General features: G+C 41.0%; 1 protein-coding gene across 1 annotated transcript in view; it reads left to right on the forward strand.

The window, feature by feature from the left end:
* Mib1 (MIB E3 ubiquitin protein ligase 1) overlaps positions 1–22064 on the forward strand; it is a 161421-nt gene that overhangs the window by 137008 nt on the left and 2349 nt on the right. The window contains exons 17-20 of the mRNA XM_048363653.1: positions 177–369; positions 3786–3864; positions 8296–8409; positions 21395–21495. Of these exons, the coding sequence (XP_048219610.1) occupies positions 177–369; positions 3786–3864; positions 8296–8409; positions 21395–21495 (487 nt within the window). The remainder of the gene's footprint in view (positions 1–176; positions 370–3785; positions 3865–8295; positions 8410–21394; positions 21496–22064) is intronic.

Here is a 22064-nt window from a genome sequence, read left to right on the forward strand (position 1 = left end):
TTCTATATATGTGGTGCTGGGGAATCGAACCCAGGACTTCATGTATATGAGGCAAGCACTCTTGCCACTAGGCCATGTCCCCAGCCCCTAGTTTGGATGTTTTAAAAACATGTTGACTAATGAATTTTTTATGGAACTATGTGGGTGGGCTGATTTGAAATACTTTCTTTTATTAGTGGTCAAGTGGGTTCTCGAAGTCCTTCTATGATTAGTAACGATTCTGAAACCTTAGAAGAGTGTATGGTATGCTCAGATATGAAGAGAGATACTCTTTTTGGACCATGTGGACATATTGCGACTTGTTCTTTATGTTCTCCACGTGTCAAGAAATGCCTCATCTGTAAAGAGCAAGTGCAGTCCAGGACAAAGGTAATAAATTGCAGTGTAGTATTTTATCTGTTTTCTTTGATGGTCAAGATGTATAAAATCAAGGTCTTATGCTTGCTGCGCAGACTTTCTACCTGCTTGAGCCATATCCACAGCTCTTTTTGCTCTGGTTATTTTTGAGATAGGGTCTTATTTATGTTCTGGTTGGCCTATGCTGAATGAATTTATTCACGTTCATTGAATTTAACTATATACTGTTTTTAACTCAAGATTTTTTAAAACTCATCTCTTTCCTTTTTTATAGCTATAGTAGTTAAAAGTAAAAGTTTTCAACTGGGCCCCAGTAGTTCATACCAGTAATAATCCTAGCTCCTCAGGAGGCTGAGGTCTGAGGACTGTGGTTGGAAACTAGCCTGTGCAGGAAAGTCTAAGAGACTTTCATCTCCAATAAACTACTAAAAAGCCAGAAGTAGAGCTGTGACTCAGTGTAGGAGTGTTAGCTTTGAGCAAAAGATGCTCAGTAGTAGCACCTAGGTCTTGTGTTCAAGCCCCACGACTGGCACAAAAGAAAATTAATTAAATAATAAAAATAAGTCAAAATTATCTATTCGTTTTCTTTCACAGCTTTCTATAACCTAAAGATATTTAATCCTAGTTTGTATTATATACTATGAAATTTTCAATCCTGTTGGGAAGTAGAAAAACTCTTGTCAGGATCCAGCAGATAAGCTGGGTTCACAGCCTGTGACTATGAAGAAATAGTGACACCACGTGGTTAAAGGATAGAAAACATCTTGGTAGAAATTATAAAACTAGTGTTTAGGGGAAGTGAGAATAAATAAAAATTTGTTCTTAGAAGAACCATGTGGATTATTTAGCAGTTAGAGAAATACAAATAAATTACGAACTAAACCATTTCTGTTGCATTATCAATGCACATTTTAAAAAAGTGCCAAGAAAGTGGAAAATGTTCACTTTCTAAACAATACTGAAGGTGAGAAAGCCATCCTGACTGTACATACAAACCTTTAACATAACTATACCTTTTTAGTAAGTCCACGCCTTAGGACTGTAATGAGAGGAACTAAAACAGATGGGGAAATGTTATAGTTAACTTTAACTATAACCTTCACTGCAATCCTTTCCACCACTATAAAGAAAAGCTGCTTCTTTTTAATAGGAGACTGAGTTGTTAGATTGATTTGCTATATTAGTCTAATTAATTGCCATATTAATTAATCATAATTAACCCAATTATTTGAGTAATCAGATTATTAGTTTAATTTGCTGTATTATTTTAAACATTTCAAAAATATTGCTAGAAGCCAAGTACCAGTGCCTCATGGTTATAATCCTACCCACTCAGAAGGCCAAGATCTGAGAATCTTGGTTTGAAGTTCGCTCAGGCAGACAAATCCCTGAGACTCTTCTTTCTAATTCTTCTGGCAAAAAGCTGGAAATGGAGATAGCACAGTGGTAGAATGCCATCTGTGGAGCAGAACAAAAGCCAAGTGAGATCACCAGTTTTCAAGTTTTAGTACTGGCACAAAAGAAAAAAAATAAAAACAATGTTAGGTAATTTATTAGTGTTGAATTTAGATCCTGAGTCTAATATCAGATTCTTGACCAGCTATGTTGTGCGTGTGTGTGTGTGTGTGTGTGTTTTGTACTCTTACTCCAGTTATGCCAGTTTTATGTACAGAAAGTCTAGAGAGAACCAACAGGCCCTAGAGTTAGCAAGCATGCAGTGTTTAGTTATTCGGGGGGGGTTGCATTTTTTTTTCTACTGCTCTATCACTTGAGTCTCAGCCTCACTCATGGCTTGTGTTTTGGTTAAGTGGAAAGAAGAGTCTCAGGGCCATTCCTATCTTCTCTGGCTAAGAGTTACAATACTGAGATTTGAGACTTCTAAATAACTAGTTTACTGAAGTTTAGTAACACCTCTTATTTATTTGTTTATTTTTTTGCCAGTCCTCGAGCTTGGACTCAGGGCCTGAGCACTGTCCCTGGCTTCTTTTTGCTCAAGGCTAGCACTCTACCACTTGAGCCACAGTGCCACTTCTGGCTGTTTTCTGTATATGTGGTGCTGGGGAATTGAAACCAGGGCTTCATGTATGTGAGGCAAGCACTCTTGCCACCAGGCCATATCCCCAGCCCTGTTAATTTGTTTTTGAACAGGGCCCAAGCACTGTTTCTGAGCTCCTTTTGCTCAAGGCTAGTCAACTACTATTTCACCCACAGTGCAACTTCTGACTTTTTTTGTGATTAATTAGATATAAGAGCCTCAGGGACTTTTTTAAAAAAGTAATTAAATTTTGTTGACAAGGTGTTGTGCAAAAGGGGTACAGTTACATAATAGGGCAGTGAGTACATTTCTTGTGCTATCTTACACCCTCGTTTTTCTTTCCCTTCCCTAGATCAGGTAGGCAGGGGGTGCATTTTTGGACAATGATAGTAAATGACACAGAGATGGCTAAATGTGACTGTGTGTTAGGAGGGTCAACAGGTGAAAGATGAAGGTGAAGCAAGGGTGATGGGGGTGTCAGAAGGAAGGCAGAGCCAGGGGTTGCTGCACAGTCAAAACTCAGATTTAGGGGAGATGGAGAGAGAAAATTGAGAAAAATTATGAATAAGTCTAGAAGACTAGTGGTTTTAGAGATCAGGAAGAAGGAATAGCCCAAAACTGTAGGCCAGTATGGGTATTGACTTAGTGCTAGAAAAAGAAGCTTTTAGGATGTAGGTACAGAACAATTCTCCTAGACTTTTAACTATCTGACTCATTAGGTTTTTGTTACTATTGGAAATGTCACCTAGTGTCTTGTCTCATGCCTGTGGTATCCTAGCTTCTTTGGAGGTAGAGCCCAGGAAGATCAGGGTTTGGAACCAGTTTGGGTAGAAAGCTCCATGAGACCAGCAAAAAGTTGGGCTGGAAGTGTGGCTTAGGTGGTTGAGTGTCAGCTGTTCAAGCAAAGCCAAATAAGTGCAAGATCCTGAGTTCAAACATTAGTACTGTCAAAACAAAAAAAAGGAATCTTCTTTCTTAATTTTCTGTTTATTGTCTTTTAATCCCCCCCATTTCTCTTTTGCCAGTACAAGGTTTTGAACTCAGTGCCTTGCACTTACTTACTAAGCAGGCACTTAGAGTCACACCCCAGTCCTCTAAAAAAATGTAGTTTATGAAAATAAAATTGAAGTCTAGTCCCATCTTGCTGACCTCAGAAGAAATGGAATTTTTCTGGATGAGTCTTTAGGATAGGCAGGAAAACACAATGCAGAAATAGTGCCTACTAAGTTAAAGTCCATAAAGTTATTAAATGAGAGTAAAGGACAGAGGGCAATGTGTAGTAATTCTCTGTGCCTGAAGGTTCCCTTATAGATGAAACACCTTTGATATAAAAGGAACTAGATTCAAGTTACTTATTTATAGTTGCTCACATTTCCTTCTCCGCTTTTTGTAGATTGAAGAATGTGTGGTATGCTCTGATAAGAAAGCTGCTGTTCTTTTTCAACCTTGTGGACACATGTGTGCTTGTGAGAGTAAGTATGACCATGTGACCCTTCTTCAGCATTGTTAAACAAAAAGTCTTTGGGGTTTCTTTTGTTTTGGGGTAGCCCACAGAAAGTTGTTTGAGACTCTGGTATCACCCATCTCTGTGCCTCTATCAGAAAGTTGAATATATTTCCCTCCTTCCTCCTGAACACAGAGTGGACTGAACAACTGCTTTCTTCTACTAGTTTAAGTTTCAGTTCTGTTAGCACAAAATGTTCTCTTTTCACATACCCTAGAACCTTATTTCCATAAGCAAATATTGAAACCTTGAGTCTAGCTCCCCCTTTTCCATAAAATTGGCTCATCTTCATTTTTCTTCCCTCTGATGTTGTCTCTTCTTACTTTCCCACTCCCAAGGAGTGGGGCTACAATGTCAGCTCTCTGTTAACTCTTATGCCGAGAGAACTTAATTCTTTGCTTTGTGAGCACAACATTAGAATTTAAGAGATGCCTTAGGGGCTGGGGATATAGCCTAGTGGCAAGAGTGCCTGCCTCGGATACACGAGGCCCTAGGTTCGATTCCCCAGCACCACATATACAGAAAACGGCCAGAAGCGGCGCTGTGGCTCAAGTGGCAGAGTGCTAGCCTTGAGCGGGAAGAAGCCAGGGACAGTGCTCAGGCCCTGAGTCCAAGGCCCAGGACTGGCCAAAAAAAAAAAAAAAAAAAAAAGAGATGCCTTAAATTCTCCTAAATATACTTTCCTGGAGACTTTTGCTGTTTTGTATCTCTCGTTCTCCTCAAGTTCTTACATTGTTTAATATTCACTTCTCTTTGCACTTTCTTCATTTTATCAATGAAAGATTTAAACATGTTTAACATACCTTATTTAACTAGACCCATGGTTTTTTTTTACTATTCTAAAATAGTTTTGATATTTTTATTGATATTTTTATTAACTTATAGTGTACAGAGGAGGTATTGGTTTTTTCCTATGCTATCTGACTAGAATAATATACAAATAGTATGATAGTCTAATCTCATTGGCATAAATTTTCTTTAAACCTTAATGGGTTTCTTCCCCCATTCTAGTAGGTAACTAGCCAAGTAGGGTCAAGGTTTTCAGTTTTAACAATCTACCTCATGTAACCATACCTAAGGCTGGTATAATGGTTATCATCAACTGTCAAAATAGTACATAAAAGGAAGATCCTCTGTCTTGAGCCAGACACAGTGGCTCAAGCCTGCAATCCTAGCTACTTGAGAGGCAGTCATTGGGGTAATCTCATTTGAAGGCCAGCTTGGGCATAACATGTTCAAGAGATTCTATCTTAACCAAAGACTGAGCATGATGGTGCAAAAACATTTGTCTTCTGGCCACATGAGAATGAATAAAACAAGACCTTATCTCAAAAAATAATGTATAAAGGATTGACAGAGTTGTTTAAATGGTAGAGTACCGCCTTAGCAGGAGCAAGGCCCCAAGTTCAAACCCCAGCACCCAAAACAAATAAATGAAAAAAAAAAAAAAGGATTCTTTGTCTTGAATACAAAGGACCCAGGTTAATCAAATTATCATAGATTGGATGTTAACAAACTTTTTTAGTAAAGGATCAAATAATAATCACTCAACTATTTCCAACTTCTCAACTATGCCATTTTAGAACAAAAACAGTCATGGAAAATTTGTAACTGTGTTCCTATGAACTTTATTTGTGAAGATAGGCAGCTAGTTAGATTTGGCCTTAAACCATAATTTGCTGACCCCCTACCATACCAAAGTAGTGCCTACCTGAGAAGTGGAAGATGATTGTAATTATTCATTAATAACAATATATTATTTTCTCAGGGGATCTTGTAAAGTTTTTACATACTATTTGCTCTAAAATGTAACAAAAAAAGTGGTTTTTTGAGCTGTATTGATCTTTTAACTCTATAGCAGACATTTTGACCTTTTTTTTTTTTTTTTCCCAGTTGTGGTGCTAGAACTCTGGGCCTAAGCACTGTCCCTGAACTCTTCAGCTCAAAGCTAGTGCTCTACCAGTTGAGCCACAATGCCACTCGTGGTTTTCTGAGTGGTTTATCATGGATTTTCTGCCAGGGCTGGCTTTGGACCAAGATCCTTAGATCTCAGCCTTCTGAGCAGCTAGGATTACAGGCATGAGCCACCGGTGCCGGCTTTAACCTTTTAAAAATATCTCATTTATCTTTAGAACAATCCTAAGAAGTAGATGGTTTCTCCTTTTTGTTTTTTTGCCATTACTCTTTTTTTTTTTAAGTGCCGGGCTAGATTTACCTCCCCTGGTGTGGGGATGCTAAGCTTACTCCCTTATCAGTGCTCCCCCTTTCACCCTCTCCCCTGGGCACCTGACCAGCAGGTGGCCAAGGTGGAGCGAGGGACATGGGCTAGCCTAAGGTGCACGTGGCTGAACGAGATCCCCTTTTCCTCCCTCCTTACCCACCAAGGAAGCCAGGCACAGACGGATCTCGGAGACACTTCGGAGAGCAATCCAATTTAATCGGGAGGGACTCACAGTAATATAGTAGTGATGACGAGGATTGAGCATGAGCTGGCGATAGGCTGGCGAGCTTGTCCATCCAAGAGCAGCTCCCAAGGACCTCCCTCATGGGCTAACGTCACTTCCCATAGTACCGCCCTCTGGGCAAAGCGGGAGAAAAGGGGAGCACACGTGCTCGCTGGTGCAAGGTGGGGGATGGTCTCAAAGCTACCCCTGCTGGTTCCGGACCCAGAAGGAGATAGGTGTGGCTCACTTCCACACTGCCCCAGGGCTAGGAGCGCTCTCCTTGCCCTTCCCCCCTTAAGGCCAAGATGAATCCCCAACATTAAGGACCTCAGTTTGCCTACTTAGATGGTTCTGTACCACTTGAGTCATGCCTTCAGCCTGGCTTTTTGCTGGTTACTTTGGAGATAGAGTCTTGTGGACTTTCTGCCCTGTCTTTATTTTTTTGGTTTTGTTTTTTGCCAGTCCTGGGGCTTGAACTCAGGGCCTGAGCACTGTCCTTGGCTTCTTTTTGCTCAAAGCTAGCACCCTGGCACTTGAGCAACAGCGCCACTTCTGGCTTTTTCTATATATGTGTTGTTGAGGAATTGAACCCAGGGGGCTTCATGTATACAAGATGAGCACTTTACCACTAGGCCATATTCCCAGCACCTGCCCTGTCTCTCTTCAAACCCTGATTTTCTAGACCTCTGCCTCCTGAGTAGCTAGGATTACAGATATGAGTCACTAGCACCTGGCTAAGCATGTTCTTAAGTATTTATCTGCTAGAGAAGATGAAGTGGAGGTGGAAAATATACCTGTCCTAGAGTATACAGTCCAGGACCCACATTGCAGTAATGTTGAGATGAGTGTTGGGGCCTTCAAGGGGGTAAAGTACCGATGTCAAGTCAAAAGAAAGTGATTCAATATCCTTTTTTGGATGGCTGAAAAATTTTTTAGAAACAATTCTGAACAGTTACAGGAAATTTAGATAATTTATTATTGTTGTAATTGGTTTAACTCTAAAAATTTAGGAAGAAAATTTCATCAAACCAGATTTCTGGGAATGTTATTTTGCATAACTAAGTCTGGGATATATTATGTTCAGTCTTGGGGTCAACCTTGATAATGATTCTACATCTACAATATAGCTGTTAGGAATATGTGCCCCATCCCATCTACATCACTGGTTGCGTTTTGTTAAAAGTTTTATGTTTTCACTGAGGGGGAATGATGGAAGAGATAACATTGATCAAGATGCAATGTACTAATAACAGAACTTGTGAAATTAAAACCCATTTGTACAACTGCTTAATAAATAATAATGACTATTTTCTTGTACATTATCCCTTGTATAGTTCTCATTATTTTTATCTGCTTTTTAAATGACCAACAGTATTGCTGTGTGCTATTTTGCAACTAATAAGTTCAGATACAGGGTAGTATTAACAGTTCATAACACATATTTGTACCTACTTACTTCCTTTTAGAATGAGGAAGCTTTCTACTGAAATTGGGCTTATAGCCTTCTCTGATTGATTTAGAAAGATACTCTGTTATGAAAAAGTAGTTATATTTTTCTGATGTGCTATATTTAAAAAGTAGTCATTAAGCAATATCTTTTTATATTCTATCAGTTTGGTAGAAGGGGAGAAAAGGAAAAAACCTTGAGGAATTATAGAGATGAGCCATTTACTATAGAAAACATCGTTAGTTATTCAAGCAACCTTCTAATTCTGGTATTGAAATTTGTGAAAAGTTTCTCTTCATTGTTTTTGGATCTTAAGATTTTGAGATTACTCATTCTTAGATTGATAATATTTCCATGAGGTAGAATTGTGTTTTGGTTTAACTTGTTTAATTAATGCTTGTGTAAATGTTTAATATGAAGTGTAAGTTGTAGACATTAGTAGAGAAAGGCAAAGTTTAATTTCTATTGTGGCATGTAAGAGGTGTATGTGTGTGTGACTGTTTTTCAGACTGTGCTAGCCTAATGAAAAAGTGTGTGCAGTGCCGTGCAGTGGTTGAACGAAGAGTGCCTTTCATTATGTGCTGTGGAGGGAAAAGCTCAGAAGATGCCACTGATGATATCTGTAAGTGAATTTTCCTACACATTTCTATATTTTCTCTCTTCTTGGGACTTGTATGAACATATCTCTCATATATTCTGTTGTCTCGTAAAACATAAAATGTGTGACTTTTTTTTCTCTTATTTATTGTCAAAGTGATGTACAGAGAGGTTACAGTTTCATATGTTAGTCATTGGATACATTTCTTGTACTGTTTGTTACCACCTCCCTCATCCCCCCTCCCCTTTCCCCCTTTCCCTCTCTCTCCATGAGTTGTTCAGTTGGTTTGCACCAAACAGTTTTGCAAGTATTGCTTTTGTAGTAGTTTGTCTTTTTATCTTGTGTCTCTCAATTTTGGTATTCCCTTTCACTTTCCTAGTTCTAATACCAGTATATACAGTTTCCAATGTAATCAGATAAGATACAGTGATAGTGCAGGTACAACCACAGTGCAGGTACAAGAGGATCATCAACAGTTGGAGCTACGGTTACACATGGCATGTTGAAAGTAATTACAACAGTGATATATTACTCGTTTCCATAACATGGAGTTAATTTCACTTAGCATTATCTTATGCATTCATAGGGGCATAGCTATTAGGCTCACAGATCTTCTGCTGTGACTAGCCTAAACCTGTGCTAATTATTCCCTATGTGGGAAACCATAGAGTCCATGTTTCTTTGGGTCTGGCTCACTTCACTTAGTATAATTTTTTCCAAGTCCTTCCATTTTCTTATGAATGGGGCAATGTCATTCTTTCTGATAGAGGCATAAAATTCCATTGTGTATATGTACTACATTTTCCTGATCCATTTGTCTACTGAGGTGCATCTGGGTTGGTTCCATATTTTAGCTATGACAAATTGTGCTGTGATGAACATTGTTGTGCTGGTGGCTTTAGTGTGTTCTTGTTTGTGGTCTTTTGGGTAGATGCCCAAAAGTGGGGCTGCTGGGTCATAGGGGAGCTCTATGTTTAGCCTTCTGAGGAATCGCCATACCGCTTGCCAGAGTGGCTGAACCAGTTTACATTCCCACCAACAATGAAGTAGGGTTCCCTTTAGGCCACATCCCCTCCAACATTTATTATTGTTAGTTTTCTTGATATAGGACATTTTTTCTGGGGTGAGATGGAATCTCAATGTTGTTTTGATTTGCATTTCGATAAAATCCAGCACCCATTTATGATAAAAGCCCTGGAAAAATTGGGATTCCAGGGAACATTCCTGAATATAATAAAGGCAGTTTATGACAAACCAACAGCAAGCATAATTCTAAACGGTGAAAAGCTGAAGCCATGCCCTTTAAAATCAGGAGCAAGACAGATATCCGCTCTCTTCCCTTCCTCTTCAACATAGTACTAGAATTCTGAGCCAGAGCAATTAGGCAAGAGGAAAACATGAACGGGATTCAAATAGGAAAAGATGAAGTTAAACTTTCTCTCTTCGTAGACAACATGATCCTATACCTATAGACTCTACCCCCAAGCTACTAGAGCTGATTCAAAACTTTGGCAAAGTTGCAGGATATAAAGTAAACCCTCAAAAATCAACAGCCTTTCTATATGCTAATGACCTGAAGACCGAGGCTGAAATCAGGAAAGCAACTCCTTTTGCAATAGCCTCAAAAAACATAAAATACCTAGGAATAACCTTAACAAAAGAAGTGAAAGACCTCTATGAAGAGAACTTTAAAAACATGAAAAACAAAATTAAGGCAGAACTAAGGAAATGGAAAAACTTCCCATGCTTCTGGATTGGGAGGATTAACATTGTCAAAATGGCAATATTGCCAAAGGCTACCTACAAATTCAGTGCAATACCCATTAATATCCCAACACCATTTTTTAATGAAATAGAGGAAGCAATCCAGAAATTCATATGGAACAATAAAAGACCCCGAATAGCAAAAACAATCCTAAGCAGAAAGAACAGTGCTGGAGGAATTACAATACCAAACTTCAAGCTGTATTACAAAGCTGTAGTACTAAAAACAGCTTGGTATTGGCACTGGAACAGGCCTGATGACCAATGGAACAGAACTGAAGACCCAGAAATGAAGCCACAGAACTATGCCTACTTACTCTTTGATAAAGGAGCTAAAAAAAATAGGATGGAAGAAGGATAGCCTCTTTAACAAATGGTTTAACAAATGGCAAAACTGGTTCAACATCTGCAACAAACTAAAACTAGATCCTTATATATCATCACCCTGCACCAAACAAAATCAATTCCAAATGGATCAAAGACCTGGAAATTAAAACAGATACCCTGAAAACACTAAAAGAAGGAGTAGGAGAAACACTTGGGCTCCTTGGCACAGGATGAACCTTCCTTAACAAAGACCCAGAAATGCTGCACATCAAAGAAAGGATGGACAAATGGGACTGCATCAAACTGCAGAGCTTCTGCAGGGCAAAGGACTTAGCTTGCAAGATAAACAGAAAGCCCACAGATTGGGAGAAGATCTTTACTGGCCATACAACGGACAAAGGCCTCATATCTAAAATATATGCAGAACTAAAAAAGTTAAATTCCTCCAAAACAAAACCACAAAGAACCAACAGCCCCTTCCACAAGTGGGCTAAAGACTTAAAAAGAGAATTCTCTGATGAGGAAATGAGAATGGCCAAGAGACATATGAAAAAGTGCTCTACATCACTGGCCATAAAAGAAAATATGTGACTTGTATCAACAAAGGAATATGTATGGTTTTCTGGTGCTTTGGTTACAAGTATAAGATACCTAATACTATGTTTTGCTAGTTTGTTAGAACCTGTATGTATAAAATATATTGTGTTCTTTTTTAGTACTGGAGCTTGAAATGATGCCCTTACACTTGGAGGCAGACACTTTCACTTCAGCCACATCCTAGCCCTTTTGGTGTTTCTTGTTTGTTTTTGTATTGTTTTGTTTTCCAGTCCTGGGGCTTGAACTCTGGTCCTAGGCGCTGTCCTTGTGCTTCATTTGCTCAAGGTTAGCACTCTACCACTTGACCCACAGGGCCATTTCTGTGATTTAATTGGAGATAGGAGTCTCACAGACTTTCCTGCACAGGCTGGCTTCGGACTATGGTCCTCAGATCTCAGCCTCCTGGGTAGCTAGAATTATAGGCAAGAGCCACTAGCACACAGCTGCTTTAGTTATTTTAGATAGGTCAGCCAGTTACCAAGTAGATGAGATGAAATTATAGGTGTGTACCACTATGTCTAGCCCAAGAACATTACAGTTCTATGTAATGTAAGGAATATTTTTTCTTTATTTTCCTTTGCATAATACTGGGGTTTTGAACTTAGACCTCATACTTCTCAGCCAAAAAGATCCTTAGGGATCTTTTCTGGGTTTCTTCTGTGGTTCTTGGTTTGATGCATGCTAAGCACACACTACCACCCAATCCTACTTACTAGGAATACTTAGTAGTATCTTAGGGATACTACTTAGGGATACTAAGTACTATATGTTATATTTGATTGTTTTTACCAGGTTATAAACAAATTAACTTCCTTCCTTTTATTTATCTGATGTGTGAACTTATATAGCTTACATCTTATGGATAATTGTGACAGTGTAACTATAGGTAGGCCGAACTGAAACATAGCAAACAAATGTAAAGACAAAATAATTTACCTTCAGTCTTTCCTGTTATTTTTTGCCCGTTTTGTCTTACAATGCTGAGGATTCAGGGCCTTGCTCAGCTAGCAAATTGTATACTACTGGGCTATATCCTAGTCTCTGTCATCAACCTTTTTAATAATACAGATATTTTAAAGTAGTATTGTCTTTGGACAGTTTCTTGGGTTTCATTCCATAAACCTGTTTCTTTTGAATACTTGCCCCGTGGATCTTGTATTTTTCACATATAGCATATACAAAGAGGGATAGACTAACTGGAATAAAATGCTAACAATGTAGAGAGTTAAGAAACATGAAGTCAAGGATTTTCCCATTTTTGCAGTCTGACAATCATGGGCTTTTCTTGAGTTCCTCATCTTATTAACAACAACAAAAATTGAGCATGAACAAAGGAGGTTAAATTTTGTATGTTTTTTATAAAAATAGCCTAAAAGACCTTCAGTTTGTACTGCTAAGGACTGGGAGCCTGGCCCAAGTGATCAAGTCCTTTCCTAGTAAAAATGAGGCCCCAAGTTCAAGCCCTAGCACCACCAAATGCTCCATGTGAGCTACTGCTCCATGTTTTCCTATGGTATGACATCAGAAAAAATGTATCAGAGGAAAAAGGTAGAGTTTGGAAGATGGACAGTTGTATAAATATAATTAGGAACTAATGTGCAACTATCTCTGTGAAACTTATAAATGAAAGGGTATACCATGAATTCATTACTGTGTCTATTGTCCTCATATGAAAAAAATTGTTAAGAAGGACACTAATAGAGTCTTGTGTTTTTTGTTTTGTTTTGTTTTTTTGTTTTGTTTTGTTTTTGGCCAGTCCTGGGCCTTGGACTCAGGGCCTGAGCACCATCCCTGGCTTCTTCCCGCTCAAGGCTAGCACTCTGCCACCTGAGCCACAGCGCCCCTTCTGGCCGTTTTCCATATATGTGGTGCTGGGGAATCAAACCTGAGAGCTTCATGTGTAGGAGGCAAGCACTCTTGCCACTAGGCCATATTCCCAGCCCCTTTTTGTTTTGTTTTGTCTCTTGTGAGGTTTTAACTCAGGGCCTGGGCGCTGTCCCTGAGCTCTTTTCCTCAAAGCTATCACTCCACCACTTTGAGCCACAGTTCCACTTTTGGTTTTTGAGTGATTAATTGGAGATTGCCTTAGGCTAGCTTTGAACCACGGTCCTCAGATCTCAGCCTACTGAGTAGCTAGGATTAAAGGTATGAGTCACCAGTGCCTGGCAAGTCTTATTTTTTTTCTTTGTTTTTAAATTTTAATTAATTAAATTTTGTTGACAAGGTGTTGTACAAAAGGGGGACAGTTACATAATAAGGCAATGAGTACATTCCTTGTGATATTTTACACCCTCGTTTTTCTTTCCCTTCCTTAGATCAGGTAGGCATTATAAAATGTCCAGTGTACCAAAACATATACAGTAACCATGTAGGGTACACCAAAGGAAATTCACCTAGAACATTACACGTAACAACAATAGAATCCTCCTGTGTCCTTCTCTTGGAGTTCTTTTTGCTTATCCTCATCTTATATGATCATGTGTACATAGCTGTTGAGGTATTGTGATCCACTGATACATCTATTCTAGACCTTTTTATGTTTAGTAGTTGTTTGGTTTTAAATACATAATGTAAGGTCGCTGATCCAAACCTGTGGAAATACCATTTGAAAAGAAGTTTGTTTTGCAGACCTGGTCTCTACTGACCCTCCACCCCCCACCACCACACCACCCTAACAGTCATATTTCAAGGAGGCCATGCCCCTTTGTTCTCTGTGTTCTAGGCTTGTCTCACTCAACATTATTTATTCAAGTTCTGATCATTTCCCTGCGAATACCAACATTTTATCATTTCTTTTTTTTTTTTGTTTTTTGGCCAGTCCTGGGCCTTGGACTCAGGGCCTGAGCACTGTCCCTGGCTTCCTTTTTTGCTCAAGGCTAGCACTCTGCCACTTGAGCCACAGCGCCACTTCTGGCTGTTTTCTGTATATGTGGTGCTGGGGAATCGAACCCAGGGCCTCATGTATACGAGGCAAGCTCTCTTGCCACTAGGCCATATCCCCAGCCCCACATTTTATCATTTCTAATCACTATGTAGTATTCCGTAGTGTATAGGTACCACATTTTTGGGATCCATTCACCTGTAGTGGGGCATCTGAGTTGTTTCCATATTTTGGCTATTGTGAATTGTGCAGCGGTAAACATGGATGTAGATGTCTTTTTGGTATCCTGAGACCTGTTGTTCAGGATAGATGCCTAGGAGTGGTATGGCTGGGTCATAGGGTATGTCTATGTTGAGCTTTTTGAGGAACCTCCATGTTGTTCTCCAAAGTGGTTGTACTAATTTGCATTCCCACCAACAGTGGTGAAGGGTTCCTCTTTCCCCGCATCCCCTCCAGCATTTGTTGTTGGCTGAGTTCAGAGTATAGGCCATTCTAACTGGAGTGAGGTGGTATCTCAGGATTGTTTTTATTTGCATTTCCTTTACTGCCAGGGATGTTGAACATTTCCTCATATGTTTCTTTGCCATTTTTATCTCTTCTCCTGTGACATCTCTCTCTAGCTCCTTTGCTCATTTAATAATTGGTTTACTGGGTTTGGAGGGGGTTAGTTTTTTGAGTTCTCTGTAGATGACGGATATTAATGGCCTTTGTTTGTTGCTGTGCTGGTAAAGATCCTTTCCCATATGGTTGGCTGTCTTTCTAGTTTGGTGGCTGTGTCTTTAGCTGTGCAGAAACTTTTTATTTTGTAGTAGTCCCATTTGTCAAGTCTTTCCCCTATTTGTTGTGCCCCTGGGACTATGTTCAGGAAGTTCTTACCTGTGCCTATAAGTTCTAGCATCTCTCCTACTCTGTCCTTCGGTAGCTTCAAGGATTCCAGTGTGATGTTGAGGTCCTTAATCCATTTTGAGTTGATCTTGGGGCATGGTGATAGGCTAGGGTCTACTTTGAGTTTTCTACATGTGGCTGCCCAGTTTTCCCAGCACCAGTAGTTGAAGAGGCTCTGTTTATTCCATTATATGTCTTTAGCTCCTTTGTCGAATATCAGCTGACTGTAAGAGTGCAGTTTTATTTCTGGATCTTCAATTCTAATCCATTGGTCTTCAGGTCTGTTTTTATACCAATGCCAGGCTGTTTTTGTTATGATGGCTCTATAATAGAACTTGAAGTCTGGAATTGTGATTCCTCCTGCACTGCTTCTTTTGCCTAGAATTGCTTTGGCTAGTCTAGGTCTTTTGCTGTTCTATATGAATTTATGGGTTGCTTTCTCTATTTCAGTGGAGAATGTGGCTGGGATCTTGATGGAGATTGCATTGAATTTGTATAACAATTTGGGCAATATGGCCATTTTCACTATATTGATTTTGCCTACCCATGAGCATGGGAGGTCTTTCCATCTCGTGTCCTCTTTGATTTCCCTTTTTAGATTTTTATAGTTCTTATTGAATAGGTCATTCATATCCTTAGTTAGGTTAATCCGTAGGTAATTGATTCTTTTTAGCTTTTGCAAATGGTATTATTTCCATAATTTCCTTTTCTGCTTGTACATTTCTGGTGTACAGAAAAGCTGCTGATTTTTGTGGTTTGATTTTGTATCCTGCTACTTTGCCAAAATGGTTTATTAGTTCCAGGAGTTTTGGGACTGAGTTTTGGGTCCTTCAGATGTAAGATCATGTCGTCTGCGAATAGGGATAGTTTGATTTCTTTTTTACCAACGTGGATCCCTTTGCTGTCCTCCTCTTGCCTTTTATTGCTATGGCTAGGGATTCCAGCACTATGTTGAATAGAGGCGGGGAGAGTGGGCATCCTTGTCTTGCTTCTGAGTTCAGGGGAAATGGTTTTAGTTTCTCCCCATTTAGTATGATATTAGCGATTGGTCTATTGTGTATGGCTTTTATTGTTTTAAAGAATGTTCCCTCTATTCCTGTTCTCTCCAGGACTTTTAACATGTATGGGTGTTGTATTTTGCCAAATGCTTTTTGGGCATCTACTCGGATGATGATGTGCTTCTTGGTTTTAGGTCTGTTGATGTAGTGAATTATGTTTATTGATTTCCAGATGTTGAATCATCCTTGTGTCTGTGGGATGAAGCCTACTTGATCGTGATGTACGATTTTCTTGATCAGTTTCTGGATCCTGTTAGCTAATTATTTTGTTGAGGAGCTTTGCATCTGTGTTCATTAGTGATATTGGTCTGTAATTATCTTTTTTTATTGGGTCTTTGCTTGGTTTGGGGATGAGTATAATAGCTTCATAGAATGAGTTTGGGATTTCTCCCTCTGTTTCTATTTCTCGGGAGAGATTGAAGAGTATTGGTATTAGCTCCTCACTAAAGATTTTATAGAATTCATTGGTGAATCCATCTGGGCCTGGGCTTTTCTTTGTTGGGAGGCTCTTGATTACTTCCTGTATCTCGCTGTAAGTTATTGGTTTATTTAGTTGATTTATTTTTTTATTGATTCAGTTTGGGCAGTTTATACTTCTCTCAGAATTGATCCATTTCTGTACAAGTTTCGTTCTTTAGTGAGTAGAGGTTCTGGAAATAGTTCCTAATAATTGCTTGAATATCCTGTGTGTTTGTTGTAATTTTTCTGGTGGAGTCCCTGATCTTACGGATATGAGTCTCTTCTTTTGTTTATAAGTCTTGCAAGGCGTCTGTCAATTTTATTTATTTTCTCAAAGAACAAGCTTTTAGTTTTATTTATTTGTTGAATGATCTTTCTATTCTCAATCACATTAATCTCTTCTTTAATCTTTTTGATCTCTCTCCTCCTAGTCTTTTTAGATTCAATTTTTTTCTTGTTTCTCCAGTCGTTTTAACTGCATCATGAGGTTATTTACCTGTTCTGATTCCAGTCTTTTATTGTGTGCACTGAGGGCAATGATCTTTCCCCTCAGCACTGCCTTCTCTCTATCCCATAGGTTTCTTTTTTTTTTTTTTTTTTTTTTTTTTGCCAGTCCTCGGGCTTGGACTCAGGGCCTGAGCACTGTCCCTGGCTTCTTTTTGCTCAAGGCTAGCACTCTGCCACTTGAGCCACAGCGCCACTTCTGGCCATTTTCTGTATATGTGGTGCTGGGGAATCAAACCCAGGGCCTCATGTGTATGAGGCAGGCACTCTTGCCACTAGGCCATATCCCCAGCCCCATAGGTTACTTTGTGATGTATTTTCATTGTCGTTGTGGCTTATGAATTCGTTAATTTCATCCTTTATTTGTTCTGTGACCCAAGTGTTAGATACCAGTGAGGGGTTTAGCCTCCCAAGTATTTGTGTAGCCTCTGTGGTATCCTTTGTTGTTGACGGTTACCTTGGTTCCACTGTGGTCAGATAGAATACATGGGATTATGTCAATACTCTTGTATTTTCTGAGGGTCTTTGTGTGGACTATGACATGATCTATTTTGGAGTCTGTTCCATGGGCTGCTGAGAAGAATGTGTATTGGGTCTCTGTAGGATGAAACACTCTGTACAGATCTGTCAGATCCATGAGGGATATGGTCTTCAGCTCCCTTGCTAATCCACTGTGTGTTGGATCTGTCTCTTGGAAAGAATGGAGTATTAAAATCTCCCACTATGATTGTATTTGGGTCTATCTTGTTCTTTAGTTCTGAAAGAATTTGTTTGACATATTTAGGGCCTCTTTTTTCGGTGAGCATAAATTTATCATGGTGATATCTTTGTTCTCGATTTTTTCCTTGTATTGAAATGTAGTGTCCCAGGGCTGGGAATATGGCCTAGTGGCAAGAGTGCTTGCCTCCTACACATGAGGCTCTCGGTTCGATTCCCCAGCACCACATATATGGAAAACGGCCAGTAGGGGCGCTGTGGCTCAAGTGGCAGAGTGCTAGCCTTGAGCGGGAAGGAACCAGGGATGGTGCTTAGGCCCTGAGTCCAAGCCCCAGGACTGGCCAAAAAAAAAAAAAATGTAGTGTCCTTCTTTATCTTTTTGAACTGATTTTGATGAGAAGTCTATCTTGTCTGAAAATAGGATGGCTCCCCCTGCCGTTTTGGTAGGTGCGTTTGCTTGGAATATCTTGCTCCATCCTTTCTTTCGGAGCCTGTTTTTTGTTCCTTACTGTAAGATGGGTCTCTTGAAGACAACAGATAGCAATGTTTTGCTTGGGGATCCACTCTGCTAGTCGTCACCTCTTTATCGGAGAAGTTAATCCATTAATATTGAGAGAGAGCGTGGATAGGTATGTTGTTTTTTTTCCTTCCATTTTTCTGTTAGGCTGTGTTTCCTCTTCTTTCTTTCTCGTCTTCATTGGGCTGCTCTTCCTGTTGGGCTTTGGCTATTGTAGTTTCTTTCTGTTTCTGTATGGAGTCCTGTACGTTTTCTGTTGGGTGGGGTTCCCCTCTTAGAATTCATTGTAAGGCTGGCTTTTTAATCACATATTCCTTTAGTTTGTCTTTGCTATGAAAATATCTGGTTTTTCCTTCGAAAGTAAATTCTAATTTTGCTGTGTATCTAAGTCTGGGTTGGCAGTTGTTAGCCTGTAGGACTTGGATGGTGTTCTTCCAGGCACTAAGTACATTGTAAGTTTGTGTGGAAAGGTCTGCCATGATTCTGATCTTTTTTCCGTTGTAGTATAGTTCTTTCTTTGTTTGGACTGCATCAGAATATGTTCCTTATTGTTGAAATCTGAGGACTTGACTATGATGTGTCTGCGGGTGTTTATTCTAGGGTCCGGTCTGCTAGGTATTCTATATGCTTCTGTTATTTGGGTGAGGTTTTCCCTTTTGAGATTGGGGAAATTCTCTGTAGTAATTCTACTGAATATGTGTTGTATACCTCTGCTCTGGTACTCCTTCATCTATTCCGATAATATGCTAGTTATATCTCTTCTCCCTGTCCACTATTTCCTGGATTAGTCTGCCCTGGAGTTTGACAGTTTCTTGTAGTGCGATAATCTTCTGGTCCTTATCAGCTGAATCATCACCCAAAAGAGAGACTGGAGATTCAAGATGATCAATTCTTTGTGATGTGGCTTCGAGTGTGGTTTGCATTGAGGCAAGTTAGCTGTTTATGGTTGCCAGATCAGCTCTCATTGTGGTAATTTCTTCTTTTAATGAGTTGTGTTTTTTTTTTTTGCCAGTCCTGGGCCTTGGACTCCGGGCCTGAGCACTGTCCCTGGCTTCTTCCCGCTCAAGGCTAGCACTCTGCCACTTGAGCCACAGCGCCGCTTCTGGCCGTTTTCTGTATATGTGGTGCTGGGGAATCGAACCTAGGGCCTCGTGTATCCGAGGCAGGCACTCTTGCCACTAGGCTATATCCCCAGCCCCATGAGTTGTGTTTTGTATCTGTTTTTTCATGCATTTCGTTTCTCGAGATGTTAAGGTCTTCTTTAACGGAGGAGTGGACTGTATCTATTTTTGCTTACATTTCTTTCTTGACTTCCTGAAGCTCCTTTGAGACTTCCATTCGAAATTCCTGGAATTGTTTTTTTAATTCATTCCTTGACCTTTCATAAAATTTGTAATATTTCTTTGTGATTTACGCATCTGGAGTGAAGCAGTTTTGGATTACTTCCTGCACTTCCTTTTAGGAGCCTGTAGCTGGTGGCCTTGGCTTGGCTTTGTGCTAGTTTCCACTGGTCCATCAGCAGGGACTTCTTTGTATCCTGGCTCTGGGTTTGAGTTCGGCTGTTGAGTCTTACTGCCCTATGGGTGAGCGTGACCCTCTCGGTTGTTGCCAAGGCAGTTACCCTCATTGCAGTTAGGGGTGGGTAGGTTCTGGGGCTTTCTCTGTGGGACCTTACTCTGCCGCTGTACTGTGCTGACCCTTGTGGGCCCCTGCTGTGGGTTCGTGGGTCGCTGATTCAGCGTGGCATGGAGACTTTTCTTTTTTTTGATTCCTTCCCCACTGGTTGCTATGGGTCATGAGAGCTCACCTCTCAGATTGAGTATTCCCGCTGAGGGGTGGCCTGCCCACCTGTGCAGAGTGCGCCTATCAGAGTGGGTCTTACCGCTGTGTGTGGGGGGTCCCTCCCACCTGTGCGGGGTGCCCCTATCAGCGGGCGTTGCCTTTGAGGGGCAGCTTGCCCACCTGTGCGTTCCCGCGGGGGAGTGGGTGCGGGACCCTCCTACTGGAGGGCTAGAGCACTGACCCACACTGGCCTTCTGGGGGGTGCGTGCATGTAAGCTCTTGTGCTACTTTTGGGGGGTGCCCTGCCCCAGATTGTTGGAGGGTGCTTGTGCCCTCTCACGAATCTGCTGTGGAGGCAGTATGCATGGCTCCCAGCAGGTTCCAGTGTCTGGACGTGGGTTGGTGTCCACGGCCTCTCTGGGCCTCCTCTGTGAGGGGGTGTGTGTACTCATGCCTAGGTGAGCCTGCTGGGCTGGTATTGCACACCAGCAAGCCTGTGACTGTCATTCAAAAAGTCCGTGCAAACCAGGGAGCTTCAAGTGGACGTCAAATGCCTACCAGACCCCCGGTCCCTGCTGGCACGGCTGGTGCGTGCAGATTCAGGCTCCCAGCTGGGGCTTTGGGGGACGCTGGCCTAATGTGCCTTCCTAACCCCTTTGTTGAGAGTTGCTCCACCTGCTGCTAGCTCCTGTGTTCTCCCAGGAGCTGGAGGTTCCTAGTGCCCAGATATGGGGCTCTTTTGTTCCCTCGGGGCAGGGAAGGGGAGGGCGGGAGCTCTAGTTTCTTTGTCCCCTTGTGATGAGCTCTCCGCCAGGTTTTGGGTCTCTGCCAGAGCTGATCTCCTGTTTGGGGGGTGGGGACAATGAGGAACTTACTGGTCCTGGAGTGTGTGTGTGTCCCGAGATGCTGTGGGGTTTTCCAGGCTGGGGTGTGGCGATCGTTTGGCGGCCGCTGCCCCAGCTCTCCATGTCCGCAGCTCCCGGCTCCCTTGCTGTTGTCTGGCCCCAGCCGTTTGGTCCCACGTCATTGGTCCCACGCTGCCCTCTGGCTCGATCTGGTCTGTGTGCGGTCTGGGACCCAAGGAGCTCCTGCTGTCTGGTCTCTGAACTCATGGCAGGACTTTTCCACTGTTGCTTCTGTGGTCGCTGATGATCTGAGGTCTGCTTTGCCGGTGCCGGAGCTGCTTTCCCAGCCTTGCTTTGTTCGGGCCAGGGTGGGAGTGGGGCACCCCAGAGATTTTCTGGCTTCGTGCAGATTATAGGCTTTTCTTTCTTTGTTCTTTTTCGTCTCCTGTGTTTCTCTGTTTGTTCTGGTTATTGGGTTTGCCAGTCTCTTGATGGGGTATTAGGTGTTGGAGTTCCCAGCTCACTATTTGGGTGGAGTGAGTTGGGGTGCCTCACTATTGTGTTGGCGCCATCTTCCTCTGTTGCCACGACTTACTTTTTAATAAGCAAAATGGTTTTATCAATAAAAACTCAATGTATTAGTAATAACCAAAATATCTTATCTGTATTACAGCAAGTGGGAATATTCCAGTATTGCAAAAGGATAAGGACAATACTAATGTCAATGCAGATGTGCAAAAGCTGCAGCAACAATTGCAGGACATTAAGGAACAGGTAAGGATCTTACCATGTTAAACACTGATTCTCAGAATGCCACTTAAAATTCTTCAGTAAGCCTGTAGTGTTTGCTCTAGTAAGCATGGTGTATAGTATAGTATATCATTTGTAGTTTTTGAATCTTTGTAATGAGTAATAGCTGAGTAGGAGGTTTAGTCAAGTATTCTTACAAAATAAGAAGGACCTATGACCTATGGACATTGAAATGATTCTCTCTCACACTAATGGCCAGGAAATAAAATTGGTTTTTACCTGGGCACTGGTGGTTCATCCCTCTCTAATCCTAGCTACTCTCAGCCTTGAGCAGAAAAGCTCCGAAACAGCTCCCAGACCCTTTATGTAAGCCCTATGACCAGCACTAAACAAATAAACAAATAAATAAATAGTTTAAACCAGTGAGGTCCCTTTTCAAATGCATCACAGAGCACTGGTGGCTCACCTGTGATCTTGGCTCATTTGGAGGTTGAGATTGAGAGGATGGTAGTTCAAGGTCAGCCTGGACAAAAAGGTTCTTGAGATTCCTTCTCGATTCATAACTAGATACAGTGGAATGTAATTGTTAGCCT

This window comes from Perognathus longimembris, chromosome 15 (assembly GCF_023159225.1).
Source record: "Perognathus longimembris pacificus isolate PPM17 chromosome 15, ASM2315922v1, whole genome shotgun sequence".
In the NCBI taxonomy this organism is placed as follows: domain Eukaryota; kingdom Metazoa; phylum Chordata; class Mammalia; order Rodentia; family Heteromyidae; genus Perognathus; species Perognathus longimembris.